At 49.7% G+C, this 14,465-nt stretch overlaps 1 protein-coding gene across 7 annotated transcripts; it reads right to left on the bottom strand.

Annotated features, from left to right (window-relative positions):
- Positions 1–2,971: 2,971 nt before the first annotated feature.
- KLHDC3 (kelch domain containing 3) lies at positions 2,972–14,444 on the bottom strand. 7 transcript variants are annotated; one of them, XM_025418826.3, is made up of 15 exons: positions 14,175–14,444; positions 11,599–11,811; positions 11,246–11,422; positions 10,980–11,095; positions 10,733–10,804; positions 10,391–10,604; positions 10,225–10,311; positions 9,973–10,081; positions 9,773–9,846; positions 5,309–5,456; positions 4,668–4,734; positions 4,483–4,587; positions 4,068–4,142; positions 3,839–3,956; positions 2,972–3,417 (listed from the first exon to the last, which is right to left on the bottom strand). In XM_025418826.3, exons 2-15 carry the CDS (start codon positions 11,750–11,752, stop codon positions 3,281–3,283), a joined length of 1,653 nt encoding a protein of 550 aa, XP_025274611.3. In that variant the 5' UTR covers positions 11,753–11,811; positions 14,175–14,444; the 3' UTR covers positions 2,972–3,280. The 7 variants fall into 7 exon arrangements, with proteins under 7 accessions (XP_025274611.3, XP_025274608.3, XP_025274605.3 ...); XM_025418823.3 differs by lacking the exons at positions 2,972–3,417; positions 3,839–3,956; positions 4,068–4,142; ... (2 more) ...; positions 5,309–5,456; positions 14,175–14,444 and adding exons at positions 7,831–8,448; positions 9,572–9,650; positions 13,086–13,183; positions 13,328–13,843; XM_025418820.3 differs by lacking the exons at positions 2,972–3,417; positions 3,839–3,956; positions 4,068–4,142; ... (1 more) ...; positions 4,668–4,734; positions 5,309–5,456 and adding exons at positions 7,831–8,448; positions 9,572–9,650.
- Between the last annotated feature and the right edge of the window lie 21 nt (positions 14,445–14,465).

The following is a 14,465-nucleotide window of genomic DNA, read 5'->3' as shown; positions in this document are numbered from 1 at the left end:
TCCACACAAATCACCTTGGAACATAGAGCTCATCTCCCACCACATAGTTGGCTTTCCCAGCAATCCCCTTGTAACATAACCAAGGCTTAGCTAATCAAATGTGTCTGCTAGGGATTTCTCAAACTAGGCAGGCCAGGAAAGAAAGTGGAGTAACTCTGGTGGCAGCAGGAAGAGCTTCACCACACTCTGGTTCCAAGGTAGGATTTAGGGTGCTTTTAACTGCTCATACCTGTCTGCCAACCATTACTCCTTATTTTTTTATTTTAATTTTTTTTTTTTTTAGCTTTTCTCAAGTGTTTCTGTGAATCCAAGCGTTCAATACTTTTGCTCTTCTCAGCCAGACTCTGTTCTTTGGCTCTAAAGTAGGATTGATACATGACAAGAGACTCAGTAGCACTGGATCCCTCCTGGCAAGGCAACTTATCCTGGTAGCTTCAGCCCTCAGCTTACAATCAATCACTGGGAGATGAACATTTTAAGCTCATCTCACACTTAAACATCTTTTCCATCATCCCTGAAGCATCAAGCATTAGCCTAGCTTCTGATTGTTCCTTTTCCTGATAGCTACTTTTTATTTTTATTATTTTTTAAAAGATTCTATTTATTTATTCATGAGACACAGACAGAGAGAGAGGCAGAGACACAGGCAGAGGGGGGAGCAGGCTCCATGCAGGAAGCCTGATGTGGGACTCGATCCCCAGACCCCGGATCACACCCTGAGCCAAAGGCAGATGCTCAACCACTGAGCCACCAGGCATCGCTGATAGCTACTTTTTAGATAGCTTTCCCGTATTTTATAATTTCTCACGATTTATCAAATTAAAAAAAAAAAAACTCTATGCCCAATATGGGGCTTGAACTCTCACAACCCCAAGATCAAGAGTCACACACTTTACCACCTGAGGCAGCTATCAATTCTTTTTTTCAGTCCTGCTTAAAATTAACTAGGCTTGGGACACCTGGGCGGCTCAGTGGTTTGGCGCCTGCCTTTGGCCCAGGGCATGATCCTGGAGACTCGGGATCGAGTCCCACGTCAGGCTCCCTGTATGGAGCCTGCTTCTTCCTCTGCCTGTGTCTCTGCCTCTCTCTCTGTATCTCTCATTAATAAATAAATAAATAAAATCTTAAAACAAAAACAAAAATTAGGCTTTCTGAGGCTTAGGATTGATACATTTCAATTCTACAAAATTCTCAGCTTCTTTGAAATATTCTCTCTTCTGGGGATACCTGGGTGCCTCGGCGATTGAGTGTCTGCCTTTGGCTCAGGGCGTGGTCCCAGAGTCCCGGGTCAAGTCCCACATTGGGCTCCCTGCATGGAGCCTGCTTCTCCCTCTGCCTGTGTCTCTGCCTCTTTTTCTGTCTCTCTCATGAATAAATAAAACCTTTATTTATTTATTTATTTATTTATTTATTTATTTATTTTTTAAAAAATTTTAAAGATTTGTTTATTTATGATAGAGAGAGAGAGAGAGAGAGGCAGAGACACAGGCAGAGGGAGAAGCAGGCTCCATGCCGGGAGCCCGATGCGGGACTGAATCCCGGGACCCCAGGATCGCGCCCTGGGCCAAAGGCAGGCGCGAAACCGCTGAGCCACCCAGGGATCCCCTAAATAAAACCTTTAAAAAAATATATTCTCTCCCTTGGAATTGATTATATGTATCACACCTTCTCAATCTATCTTCCGTATTTTTTAACCTTTCGCTTAGTTTCCATTTCTCTGTATCCCTGTGGCTCCACCTATGTAACTTCAGATGTACTTCCACTTCATTCTCCTTTTAGGTATGTCTAATCTGTTGTTTAACGATAAAGTTTCTAACTTCAAATAGTTTAATGTTCATTTTTAAAAGCTTTATTTTTTATCAGACCAATTCGGTCCTTTTAGAGATTTTCTTTAGTCATACTTTCTAAGTATAAGCAAGATATCTTATGTTTTGTGTGTGTTTTTTTTTTTAAGATTTATTTATGTATTTTAGAGAAAGAGAGCGAGGGGCAGAGGGAGAGAATCTCAGCAGACTCCTGTTGAGCAAGGACACAGGGCTCAATCCCATGACCCTGAGATCATCAGAACCAAGCCAAAATCATGAGTCGGATGCTTAACCTACTGAGCCATCCAGGAGCTCCTATATTTTGTATTTTGTATTTCTAATATGTCTTTGTTGGTCTGACTCCGTTGCCTAGTGTCCCTAATGACTCTTACTCATGGTGATTTCTTTCCTTGTGTACTTTGTATTTTCACTGAAAGCACACATTCCTTCAAATTTTATCTGAAGGAATTCCTTGAAGCTTGGATTTAAAGTACAAACCTCAAGAGAAGATTACATTTGCTTCTGCCAAGTGCCTAAAAACAACCTGAGACCACTTTGAACTGAATTATTACCTTAAGAATTTTCCAGTCTACACAGGTAGTATGAACTCTAGACCCAAACAGTGCTTAGGGCCAGCTGTGCTAACACATTATTGGGGAAACTTCTTGTCCTCATCCCCTACCTCCTCTTGTATCCAGACCAAAGCTAAGTAGGTGAGCTGTGGGAGTGGTCCACTCTTTCAATGACTGTGTCTTCTTTGAGGGATCTCTGGTCTGATATCCTCCTTTGTGGGAGCCTTACATTTGTTGCCAGCCCCTACATGTGGCCTGCTGAAACAGTAGTTCTAGGTCACCCACAATCGCACCAAAAAAAACAGTTAATAATAAAAAGAAGAGGGATCCCTGGGTGGCTCAGTGGTTTGGCACCTGCCTTCAGCCCAAGGCCTGATCCTGGAGTCCCAGGATCGAGTCCCACATCGGGCTCCCTGCATGGAGCCTACTTCTCCCTCTGCCTGTGTCTCTGCCTCTCTCTCTGTGTCTCTCATGAATAAATAAATAAAATCTTTAAAAAAAAAATAATAATAATAAAAAGAAGAGTGACAGGAATGTTTACGAACTGGCTCCAGCCCTAGGAGGCATCCACGGACTTCATGGCTTTCACCAGCCTGAAGATCACTCATTGGCCCTTTTATTTCTATACCACAATCATTGGTTTAAAGTAAGGATGGGAGGACATGAAGCCATGATGAACCAGATCCAAGCAGAGGAAGTGTGCCAGAGTACAAGCTGAGCTGCTCTTCTTGTCCAACCTTGGGGTAGTCCAAGACCCTCTAGTCATCTTTGAGCTAATCTAGCTCAAGGGCAGCTATGATCCTCACCCTTGAGTGGAAAAGAACCAGAAGAGGCCAAGCCCAAGTCTGTCCCTGCAGATCCATTTCTCACTGGGGCAGTGGTAGAGCTCAGAACAGTTCTTTATTACTCTTTGCTCAAAGGGAGATGTCTCCGGTCCTTGCCTGCATTTCGGCGCCTCTTTCGACTCAAGAAGCTCTCTAGCCTCTTGCTGCGTTTCAGCTCCTTGAACTTCTCAGCTAGGACCAATTGCCGCTGCTCAGCTAGAGGACAAGGAGAAAGAAAGCTGGTAATCAAAGGAGGAGGCATTCTTCTCTCCCTTTCCCCGGGTCTGTACCTCTCAACCATTATGTCAGGATATGTGACTTGGTTGCAATTCACTGGTGAGGGCAGCACATGGATTTTTTTCCTACCATCCTCTGCTTGCTCTATTACACCAACTGTGAGCTCCTTCCATGTGCCTGGCCCAGCATATGGAAGGGAGGCAGGGAGAGATAAAAGCAACACTCCTTGTCCATAATCTATACTTAGGGATATAAGAAGAGTCACAAATAACTCCCCCTTCCTATTTCTACCTTTGTGCCTGCCTTAGGGAGGCTCCTGGACCCCCAACGCAGCATGCTGCTTCTATGGCCACCCAAGCCTGTCCCTGTAACCAGCCTGGGATGGCTGTGCCCCACTCACATTTCTTCAGGAAGTATGGCCGATGGCCCTGCTGGGCCCGAGCCCTCTGCTCCTGCTTCAGGGCCAGGCGCAGCTCCTGTTGCCTCCTGCGTTCCTGCTGTGCCATTTCTTGCTGCTCCTGAGAAGCAAAGAGGAGGTGGGTGAGATGGGTGGGTAGGAGGGACCGTGAACCACCTCCTGACTGACTTGAACTGTTCTCACCGCCCACCTGCAACTCTGACCCACTCACCATTCTCTGAAGCAGCTGCTGCAGTTTCTCATGCTCCTGCCCTGAATGGTGCTTCTTCAACTGCTTTTTCACAAGCTCCACATTGTAAAATGAATATGATGGTTAGCAGTCTGTAAATGTTAACTGAAATTTTGTGCCAAGCATTATTCTAAGAGGTTCATATATATTAACATAATAACACTATGAAATCTGAATATTATCTCTTCATGATTTGAAAACTACCAATAGTCACACAGGTAGTAAATTAATGAACCAGGATTTGAATAGAGAAAGCAAATTAGGGAGAGTTAAACCAGTTAAGGAGAAATAAATCTGCCCACCACTATGCGCCCTGTTCCCCTCTGCCTGACTCTCTAACGTGTACCCTAACTTCCCACCCCTCAGAATCCCCAGGAGCCAGTCTCATGTTCCAAACCTCTTTCTCTTTGGCTCGGATGTCATTCAGGAATTCATATGTTTTGTCAAACACCTCAGGATTATATTCTCCTGACAGATCGTCAAAGCGGGGGTCCCGGGCTACCTTTGGGGAGAGAGAAAGAGAGAATAAAACAACTGTTCAGTCTCCCCTGAGAGACTTCTTTCTTCCTGCCTCTTCCTTACCTTCTTACTGATGGGGACAACTTGACGCAAAAATGGCACCCGGACCTTGGCTGACATTTCCAGAGGCCTATGGAGAAATTAGACATGTCTGGGGTCTCCAGTCTTTTTTTTTTTTTTTTTTTTTTAAGATTTTATTTTTATTATTTTTTAGAGAGAAAGAAAAAGAATGCACAAGAGCAGCAGGGAGAGGCAGAAGAGACGGAGAAAATCAAGCAGGCTCCATGCTCAGCGTGTGAGCCTGATGAGGGGCTCGATCTCACAACCCTGAAATCATGACTTGAGCTGAAATCAAGAGTCGGACACTTAACTGACTGAACCACCCAGGCGCCCTTAATTTTATTTTAGTTTTTTTGTTAAGATCTTGTTTATTTGAGAGAGAATGTAAGAGAGAGAGCACAAGCAGGGGAGAGGGAGAAGCAGGCTCCTCACCGAGCAGAGAGCCTGACACGGGGCTCGATCCCAGGACCCTGGGATCATGACCTGAGCAGAAGGTAGATGCTTAACCAACTGAGTCATCCAGGTGCCATTTCTGGCACATGCCAAGCCAGCCAGGCACCCCAGGTCTCCAGTCATGATCAAAGGCCTCCCACTTAAGAATTCAGACACCTACTGAAGGTCCCAAGTATTCCTCAGTTCCTCACCTGTGCTTATCTGCAACACAGGCATTTTGGACACGTGGTCTAGAGCCTTCCTTCTTAGAACTGTTTCCAGCTACCAACCGTTTGTATGTCTTAGTCCCCACTTGGCTCTGCAATTCCAACAGCTCTTCAAAGGACATGTCAGATGTGTCTGCAGAGGGGTGGGGACACAAGTCAGCACAAAATCTCCTAGTGCTGCAGAGACCTCATCCCACCCTCCTTTCCAGTGTCCCCACCAGACCAATCACTATAGGCCCCAAGCAGCACAGGTCATAATAATGCTATGCTGACATCTACCTTCCCAACCATTCCAGCCACCTGTGGCCTCACCTGGCTAAGGGCTGTAAAACTGGCGGTGGGCCAAGCCACAGTCCCTTCTTTTTCATTCTCTCTTTTAATCATGCCTCTACAGGCTTCTCCACAGGGCTTGTTTCCCTTGCTCGGTCACCACTGCCCATGCTCTGCTTCATACTCTCAGCACCTCACCTGAGCCAGTGCTCTAGCCTCCTAACTGGTCTCCCAACCTCTGACTCCTCCCAAAGCGAGGCTTCCCACTCCAGGCTTGACAGAGGCCTGTAAAATGCAAAGCTGATCTCATCACTCCCACCTCTTTTCCATACATATATGCTTCAGATCACATCACTTCAGAACCCAAAACTCCTCAAGGGCCTCCTCATGATCGGAGTAAAAGCTACAGGGCTTTATAATGGTTTGAAAGCCCCCAGGTGATCTCTAGCTCACGTCCTACTAATCTCTTTCCCACTCCTCTCAACTGGTCTCCTAGCAGTTCATGAGCAAAAAGGTCAGTGTTGGGCAGCCTGGGTAGCTCAGCGGTTTAGCGCCACCTTCAGCCCAGGGTGTAGTCCTGGAAACGTGGAATGAGTTGTGTCGAACTCGGGCCTGCTTCTCCCTCTGCCCCCCTCTCTCTCTCTCTGTCTCTCTCATGAATAAATAAATGAAATCTTAAAAAAAAAAAAAGGTCAGTGTTCCCGGAGCAGTTCCTTTGTATTTGATGTTGCCTCTGCTTGGAAGTTTTCTCCAGATCCATTTATTGCTTGCTCCTTCATGTCCTTCAAGCTGTTGCTCAAATGTCATCTACTCAGTGAGGCCTTCTCTATTTAAAATTGCTTTCTCTCTATAGCCCTTATAGTCTTCTTAAAAAACTGAGATATAATTCACATATCATAAAACTTATCTTTAAAAATATATAATCCCATGCTCTGTTGCCTTTTAATGTATGAATTTACCTTTTTTTTTTTTTTTTTGGTCACCCTTTTTGAAAAGTAAGTTTCATGATATTTTTTTTTTTTTTTTAAGATTTTAATCCTAGGGACGCCTGGGTAGCTCAGGGCGTGATCCCGGTCCCAGGATGGAGTCCCACATCGGGCTCCCTGCGAGGAGCCTCCTTCTCCCTCTGCCTGTGTCTCTCATGAATAAATAAATGAAATCTTTTTTTAAAAAATAAGGCTTTTAAGTAATCTCTACACCCAATGTGGTGCTTGAACCGACAACTCTGAGATCAAGAGTTGCACGCTTCTGGGATCCCTGGGTGGCGCAGCGGTTTGGCGCCTGCCTTTGGCCCAGGGCACGACCCTGGAGACCCGGGATCGAATCCCACGTCGGGCTCCCGGTGCATGGAGCCTGCTTCTCCCTCTGCCTGTGTCTATGCCTCTCTCTCTCTCTCTCACTGTGTGCCTATTATAAATAAATTTAAAAAAAATAAAAAAAAAGAGTTGCACGCTTCTCCCACTGAGCCAGCGGCGCCCGGGGGAGTGGAGTGCTTTACTCACCGCTACATCTACAGCTAGAACCACATCCAGAACAGCCTGTACACGGTAGAAGCTCAAAGAATGTCTGCGAAATGTGTGAATCCTGATCTGCTAACCCTGCCCCAGCAACCCATGCCTCTCCTGATTGTGCTTTCGCCCAAGCGGTTTCTCCCTGCGGAAAACCACCCCATCCTCCTTTCAGCCACTGCCCAGGATCTCCTAACCCGGGAAGCTCCCCCTACGGCCCAACGCGTCGGCCGCCGCTTTAGAGACGGGGACGGCGCCGCCACCTGCCCGTCTCCCCGGCACCCCGCTGCCCCGGCACCGGGGCCTCACCCTTCCGCAGGCCCCCAGAGTCCTCCCCGCAGACCCGGGCCCCGCGGGGAGACCCGGCAGCCGCCGGGGCGCGGGAACTCGCTCTAGGCATTGGCCGGTCGGCCGCGGCGGCAGCGATGGCGCTACTTCCGCTCTCGTGGTTCCCGGCCCGCCTCTTCCGGTCTCCCCAGGAGGCCGCGTCTGCGCAACTCGTAGTGAACAGGTGGGACCCGCGGCGGGGGAAGCCCGCTCGAGGGACTGTCGCCACCTTTTAGTCCATGGCGCTGGACTCCGCGCTCAAGAGAAACGAGGGCCAGGCCTTGGTGGTATTTGGTTTCCTTTTGTTCTCGGCGAAGCCAGAACCTCAGCACCCTGCCCCTTTGCAAGCTTCGGCCACACACCCTCCCATCGTTTTCCACAATAACAGATCACACGTTTGGAGATTTTTAATTCATTTTTATAAAATCTGAGCTGGCTGGGAGCGTCAGGGAACAGCAACAGCTCAGGGAAGGGTGGGATTATCTGCTGGTCCTCGCCTCCCCAGATCAGGGAGAAGGAGGTTTCATGGCAACAGTTGCAACTCCTCTCAGCTCCCAATGGATGCTCATGGCTCAAGCGGGGGAGGGGGCGGAAACAAGGGTGGGGGGGAAGCTCCTGAGGCTCAGACACTGCTTGCTTCTCCCTTATCCCCTGTTCCTTAGCTTCCCAGTAGAGCCTGGCTGGCCTGGGGCAGAGCAGAGACCCAGGAGCAGTTGGAAGGAGGTGTACGGGACAGAGCACCAAGGGAAGGGGCCCTCGGCCCAAGGGGGGAGGGAACTCGCCCTCCCCCCTACAGCTCCCCACTGAGTTCACAGCACAAGAAACACCTCTAGTCCAACAACTCCACGCAGAGGTATACCGAGTCCAGGTCCAAAGGGGCAGGCAGGTGAGGGATGGGAAGGGGCAGTGAACACAATAGCAGGTTCAGGAAGGGAGGCGGCAGCAACTTTCTCCTACCCATGGGAGGAGACGATGGGGCGACTGATATTGCTGTTGGTGGTCATGGCATTCAGCTCCCACCTGGAAGGCCAACAAATGAAAGGCAAAAAGGACAGATAGGGGAGCCTCCATCCACCCCCAAGGCCAGAATTGCTCAAACAAGGCTATGAACACACCAGTCCCTTCAACATCTTAGAACACAACCACCCACAGCCACCTCCTTCCTTACGGCCTTACTAAGTTTATCAGGCCCCACCCACCACCAAATCCAGTATCACCCACTCCTTCACCTGCAAGATTATGTAGACTTCCTGTGTTTATGTATGTGTCCTTATGCCCAACACCTGGGAAAAAATCATCTGTATACACAGTTCAGTAAACTTCCCAACCTACCTTTCATCCTCTGCTCAGCCAGGAATGTGTTTTTGCTCTCCACTCTTATCCCTTTAAAGAGCCTAACTCAGCTCTTCTCCTAAGCTTCCAGAAGCCTTCCCCACCCCTCACACATTAAAATCAATCCCTTGTTTCCTCTCTCTTTTTGACAATTCTATTCTTTTACAAGGATTTACCAAGTTCCTCCTTACATCAAGACCTTCACTACAGTCTACTTGGTAGGAAATACCTACACGTGTGTCAATCCTGAGGCAGCCTAGGATCCATCAGTTCAGCCTTTTACACTGTGTCACCAAATACTGAACGCACACACCCTCAGCAAGTAAGTTAAACAAAACTGATACAAGGAGAGGGAAGTGTCCAGAATGACCCAGAAGAACACAATTATACACCAAATAACTTCTGGAGCTTGATTTGGACTGAAGAATGGAATTCAAAAGGAAGTAGCTGGAAGGAGCTCCCTTAATTCTGGAACTAATGTGATCCAAAGATTCTTGAAATTGTACTTTGCACCTGACTTCAAAAATTTAATCAAACTTTCTCAGCATATTAAAAACAACCATTATAGGCTCAGGTCTCAAGAAGTGATGCTTCTGAGCTTGGTTTAAAACACCAGATTTTTTTTTCCCCATATGATTTACTCACCTGATACTTCTGAATCTCAATCCCTCTCATTCTCCACAAGTACACCATATCTCCAGCAGAACAAAAACCTCTGTGTCCCCTCTATACTGAGACCAAGCTCATCAGATCCTGCTTTTACTGCCCATTCACCCTCAAACAATCCCTCCTCTCCAAGCACTCACTGTACCTGATGTCATGGGGCAAACAGGACTGGTCCAGGTTATACTGAATCACGGCCAGTTTACACAGAGTCTTCAGACTAGGGCCTTTAAAGGAGAAGTTAGGGAGAGGGGAAAGATCAGAGCCAAGGGAAGGGTCCAGTCCTCAATATCACCATCCAAAGTCAGGGACTCTGTGGCAACGGCACTGTAGGAATATGTGTACTTACTAAAGTCCAAAATGTGTAAGTCAGAATGATCTATGAGGTCAAAGTCATCTCCCAGACCTTCCTCAGGAGATGGACTGTAGAGATCAAAAAAGAGATGAAGGAAGGAGGAAAGACTAGCCCTAGGACCCTCTTGCTCAAGTGCCTCCCGTGCAGTCACAGACCTGGGCCCTTCCCCAAGGCCTCCCCACTTTCCTCCTAACCTGGTACCCCCAAACAGAACAATCTTGTCACCAACAATACAGCAGCACTGGCGCCGGCGGGGACATGGCCCCTTCCCCTTCGGTTCAATCTTCTTCCATGTGAAGGACACTGAAAAGCAGTTTATGTGGAGCTTTAATACCTGCCCAGTCCAGATAGCCTCTCCACCCCCACCCTCACAGGATTCCCCGCCCCTCCCCCGACTCCTCTGTCAGCTGCTACTTGTTTTCCCCTTAAAGGCAGTGCTTCTGTACCAGGGTTAAACTTCCAGAGGTCATGGAAGTGCCGGTTCAGCCTTGCATTATAGCCACCAAAGATGTACAGCTCCCCATTGTAGCCAACTGGAAGGAGAGAGCAAAGTGGAGTATGATGACAATGGGTGGTAAGGGGGAACTCCCACAGGGACAGACAGACACTCACAGGCTGAGTGGCTCCGGCGGCCCTCAGGCAGCACCGGAGTGGGGGGACAGTCCAGCCAGGCCTCAGTCCTGGTGTCAAAGACACGGATGCGGTTGCAGTAAATCTCGTTGTTGGAATGGAATGGCCCAAAGCGGTCAGCACGGCCCCCAAAGACATACATGTGACTGCCCAGCATTGTGGCTGAGTGGAAGTCCCTCCAGCGCGCAGGGTTGCCCTGGGCAGGAGCAGAGAGATGAGAAGGAGGGGGTCAACATGAAGGCTAGAAGGGATCTGCTCTCACTGAGCTTCCTAGGATGTCTTGAATCGAGGGTAAGGATCTGGAAGAAAGAAGAAAGGGCACACCTTTGTACAGATAAGGGTCCATGTCATGGTGCTGGTATCCAGCTTGTGAATGTCATTGGAAAAGCAATCCGCCTGAGTGGGAAGAGAAAGGAAGTGAAGAAAGCAATAAAAGATGGGATCAGTGGTCACTCTCTGACCCTCCAACCTCTTCCCTTAAAACCTTCAAACAAGTCAAAGCCTCCTATTCCATCACCCTCTATTTTCCCTTCCTCTTTCTCATTCCCACCCTAAATCTCTGGGTTCCTACCAGCTGCTCATAGCCCCCGAAAATGTACATGGTCTTGCCAAGGACACAAGCTGAATGTCCGTCCCGGGCTCCAGGAACTGTTCCTGACACTCGGGGTGTGGACCATTTGTGAGTATCTGAAAGAGATGAGAGGATGGGCCAGGTAAGCAACCTGACACTCCCTCCTAAACTGTGGGGTGCCCAGCCACCTCAGCCCACACCTTTCCCAGCCCATTTCCCTGAGGCATCATTTGGCAGAACACAGCTTCTCTGAGACCCATACTCACTGACATCAAAGGCATATAGCACATTGCAGGCTCCTTCGGTGTCGTTCCGCCCGCCCCAAAGGAAGACCGTGTCGTCGATGAGGACAGTTGAGTGTCCATACCGCATGTAGGGTACCACAGGAGCCTGCCCACGGATGGCAGGCCTCACTGGGGGCAGCTTTGTCCAACGCAAGGACACTGTGGGCACAGTTCTGCTCAGCCCTGGAAAGCTCCTCCAGGCTGTTCACCTTTTCCCAAACCAGATATTCATTCCCCCATCCCCTCTGGCCACGGGGACCACCATCAAACCTCATTCAGCTACCCATCCCCCTCCCTGATGTGGGTATCCAGGGATCGTCCCAGCATTAGCTTACCTGCATTGAAAATGTGCACGTCAATCTGACGCAGTGTTTCATAGTCTTCACCAGAGCAGTAACCCCCGAAGGAGTATACCCGGTGCCCAACAGCCACTGCAGCATGGTTCACCCTGCGGGGCCCGCCCTCCAGGTGCACTGTCCACCGTAACATCCCCTGGGTCACTGGTTACAGCAACATGCCCCCCCGGCACGGCCTGCTGCCTCTGCTACCTGCAAACAAGTTAGGGCCACGGGCTCCTCAGGCAAGGCCTTTATCTGGCTCGCCGTGACTCTGCCCAGAACCAGTCCTTGACTCAAAGTGTCACCCTGGTGGCCCTCCCACACCACCCTTCCAAAGCTCAGGTGTCTGGCCTTGCCCCAGGGGAGCTGCAGAGGTCAGGGAACTTGCCCTGGCCCTGTGTTTTCCCACAGCAAAGGGTGGCACCACGCCGACCTGATTGACAGCTCAGAATTTGCTGATCAAGGGCTCAGCGTGGTCCTTTACTCATAGAGGCTCCACCGCCACGGTGTCCCTGGCCTGGCATAAGCTCCAAGCACCACCCCACCCCCACCCCCTCTGCCCTCCTTCCCAAGGCAGTGCATTCTCTTGTCTCTCTGGCTCTGCTCTGCTTACTGCCACCTCTCTAAGAATCTCTGCTCTTTAAGGTGGGGAAAGGGATCTCAAAATACTCAGGGCTATTAATAGCCCAGCCAACCCCAATCAGTCCATTGAAAGCTGGCATTGGTGCTTCAAGGTAAAAAAGCTTTTAGGCCTTTAGAGGGAAACAGTCCCCTGATCCAGGACAGGGTGGGATTGATCCAGGGCAGGGACCTCTATAGATGGTTAGCCCCTTATAGGGAGCTCTTGCCAAGTTGAGCTGTTGTCATCAGGGTCATCCAGGGCCCCTCAGAGGCACTCGGAGTTCCTTTGACAGCTGTGCCTGGTATACTGCCAAGACCAGGAACTTAAGCCAGAAAGGTATGTGTCTGCTGGGAACAGTAGGGGTGGAAAGGAGGAGTGTTCCTCTCCTGCTACTTCTCCAACCCTGCTATTGTAAAAAAACAAAAAAACAAAAACAAGCTATTTTAGCAGTTCTCCCACTTGGATTCCTGAAAGGGGGATGGGGTAGGGGTACATTAGAAAAGAGAAAGAAATGGGATGCCTGGGTGGTGGCTCAGTGGTTGAGCATCTGCCTTCGGCCCAGGGCATGATCCTGGAGTCCCGGGATCAGGTTCTGCATCGGGCTCCCCCTGGGGGAGCCTGCTTCTCCCTCTGTGTCTCTGCCTGTCTCTCTGTCTCTCATGAATAAATAAAATCTTAAAAAAAAAAAAAAAAAAAAAGAAGAGAGAGAGAGAGAAAGAAAGCAAACAAATAAAAAAAGTGCCCTTGGGCAGGACAAGAAATAGACCCAGGCATGACCTGCCAAGCTAGTGATAATGGGTACATTTGAAGGCCTTGTCAGACAAATGCTCCTACAACTGGTATTGCCTTCGCTGGCAGGCACCTGCTGGGTTTGAGTGGATATCTGCTCCCTGTTCAAGGAGCCCTGGCAGAGGGAAGGACCTGACGGAAACTCAGGTACAGAGAATGCACGGGAGGCCCCTGAAAAGAAACAGACATGGCTTCCAGCTGGCTTGCCAGCCGCCCCCCCCCCCCTCAACCTCCCTCAACCCTCCACCCCCACCCCATGCTTTAAATAGCCAGCCTGCCAAATCTGAAATAGCCCCACCAGGAAACCACTCTCACTTCATTATTCCTGTCCTCCATCCAAAAGATCTTGGATCTGGGCTTGTGGGAAGATAGGAGGTTGAGGGGTTTAGGAATGCGAGTCTTTCATTTTCCCTCATAGTTTCTACTCCCTCCTTCTGCTATGTCAAGGTAAAGAATTCACAGGGGAAAGGAGAAGCAATCCCATCCAAAGATTGACAGAACCTTAGCTTCTTCACAAGGACAACTCAAACTCATGGAGAAAAGCCCCCGCTGTCTCAGGGTCTGCAGTCTCTAGCTTCTTCCATTCCCTTAAAGTACATACCCCCTCTCCCCGCCCCCGGGGGTCTCTTGCTCACTCCCCATTTCTGGCCCTTCTTGATCTCCTGATTGCTTTGCAGCTTTCTCTTTTTTCCCTTCTCCCACGGCACCAAGCTCCACCCGACAGCCCTCCATTTTCCCTCTTCCACTAAGGGAAAAAAAAAAAAGCTAATATTCACCGACCCCTTTCGGGCAGGGACCTTCCTCACTCTACATGACGCTATGCCTGTCTTCCTCCAGTCATCCCAGTCTCCCCTCCCCAACAATACTAGACCCTCCCCCTCCTTTTCTTCCATTATCCTCAGCTTCCCCTTCTCTTCATAGCCATCTTCCTTCCAATTCCCTTCGGTGCCTCCGCCAGCCACCAGGTCTCCTCCACCCGTTTCCTCACCATCCTCCCCCAGCCCTTCTTTCCCCATTAACACTCTCCTTTCCCATCATCCCCCTAGTTCCCTCCCCACCCCCACCGCATCACTCTCAGGCCCCTCCCCCACGACTCCAGCTCCAGGTATGGGCGACCCCAGCCCCTCCAATTTTCCTTGTCCCTCAACACATCGCGGGTTACCTGCCAGGCCGGGCCGGGGCGGGGCCGTGGGTCCTCGCGCTGCTTGCAGTCTAGAGCCGGTTGCGCGCCAACCGACACCTGGGTCCCCAACGAGATAAACACAGCCAACCTCGGTCCTTCCGGCGGGCAGGGGTGTGCGCACGTGCAGTCGGAACCAAGTACCCGAAGCCTACCGGGACTTGTAGTCCTCGGGTTTACGGAGGGTCGCGAGGGGCTGAAGAATGGGCCGGCGCCGAAGGAGATTGTGCGCATGTACCTACAAATGTCAAAACCCGTGGGGGTCACTGGTGA

The sequence above is a fragment of the Canis lupus genome, chromosome 12 (genome assembly GCF_003254725.2).
Source record: "Canis lupus dingo isolate Sandy chromosome 12, ASM325472v2, whole genome shotgun sequence".
NCBI lineage: Eukaryota > Metazoa > Chordata > Mammalia > Carnivora > Canidae > Canis > Canis lupus.
The sequence above is the reverse complement of the archived record's forward strand: the minus strand, read 5'-3'. Positions and strand labels throughout refer to the sequence as shown.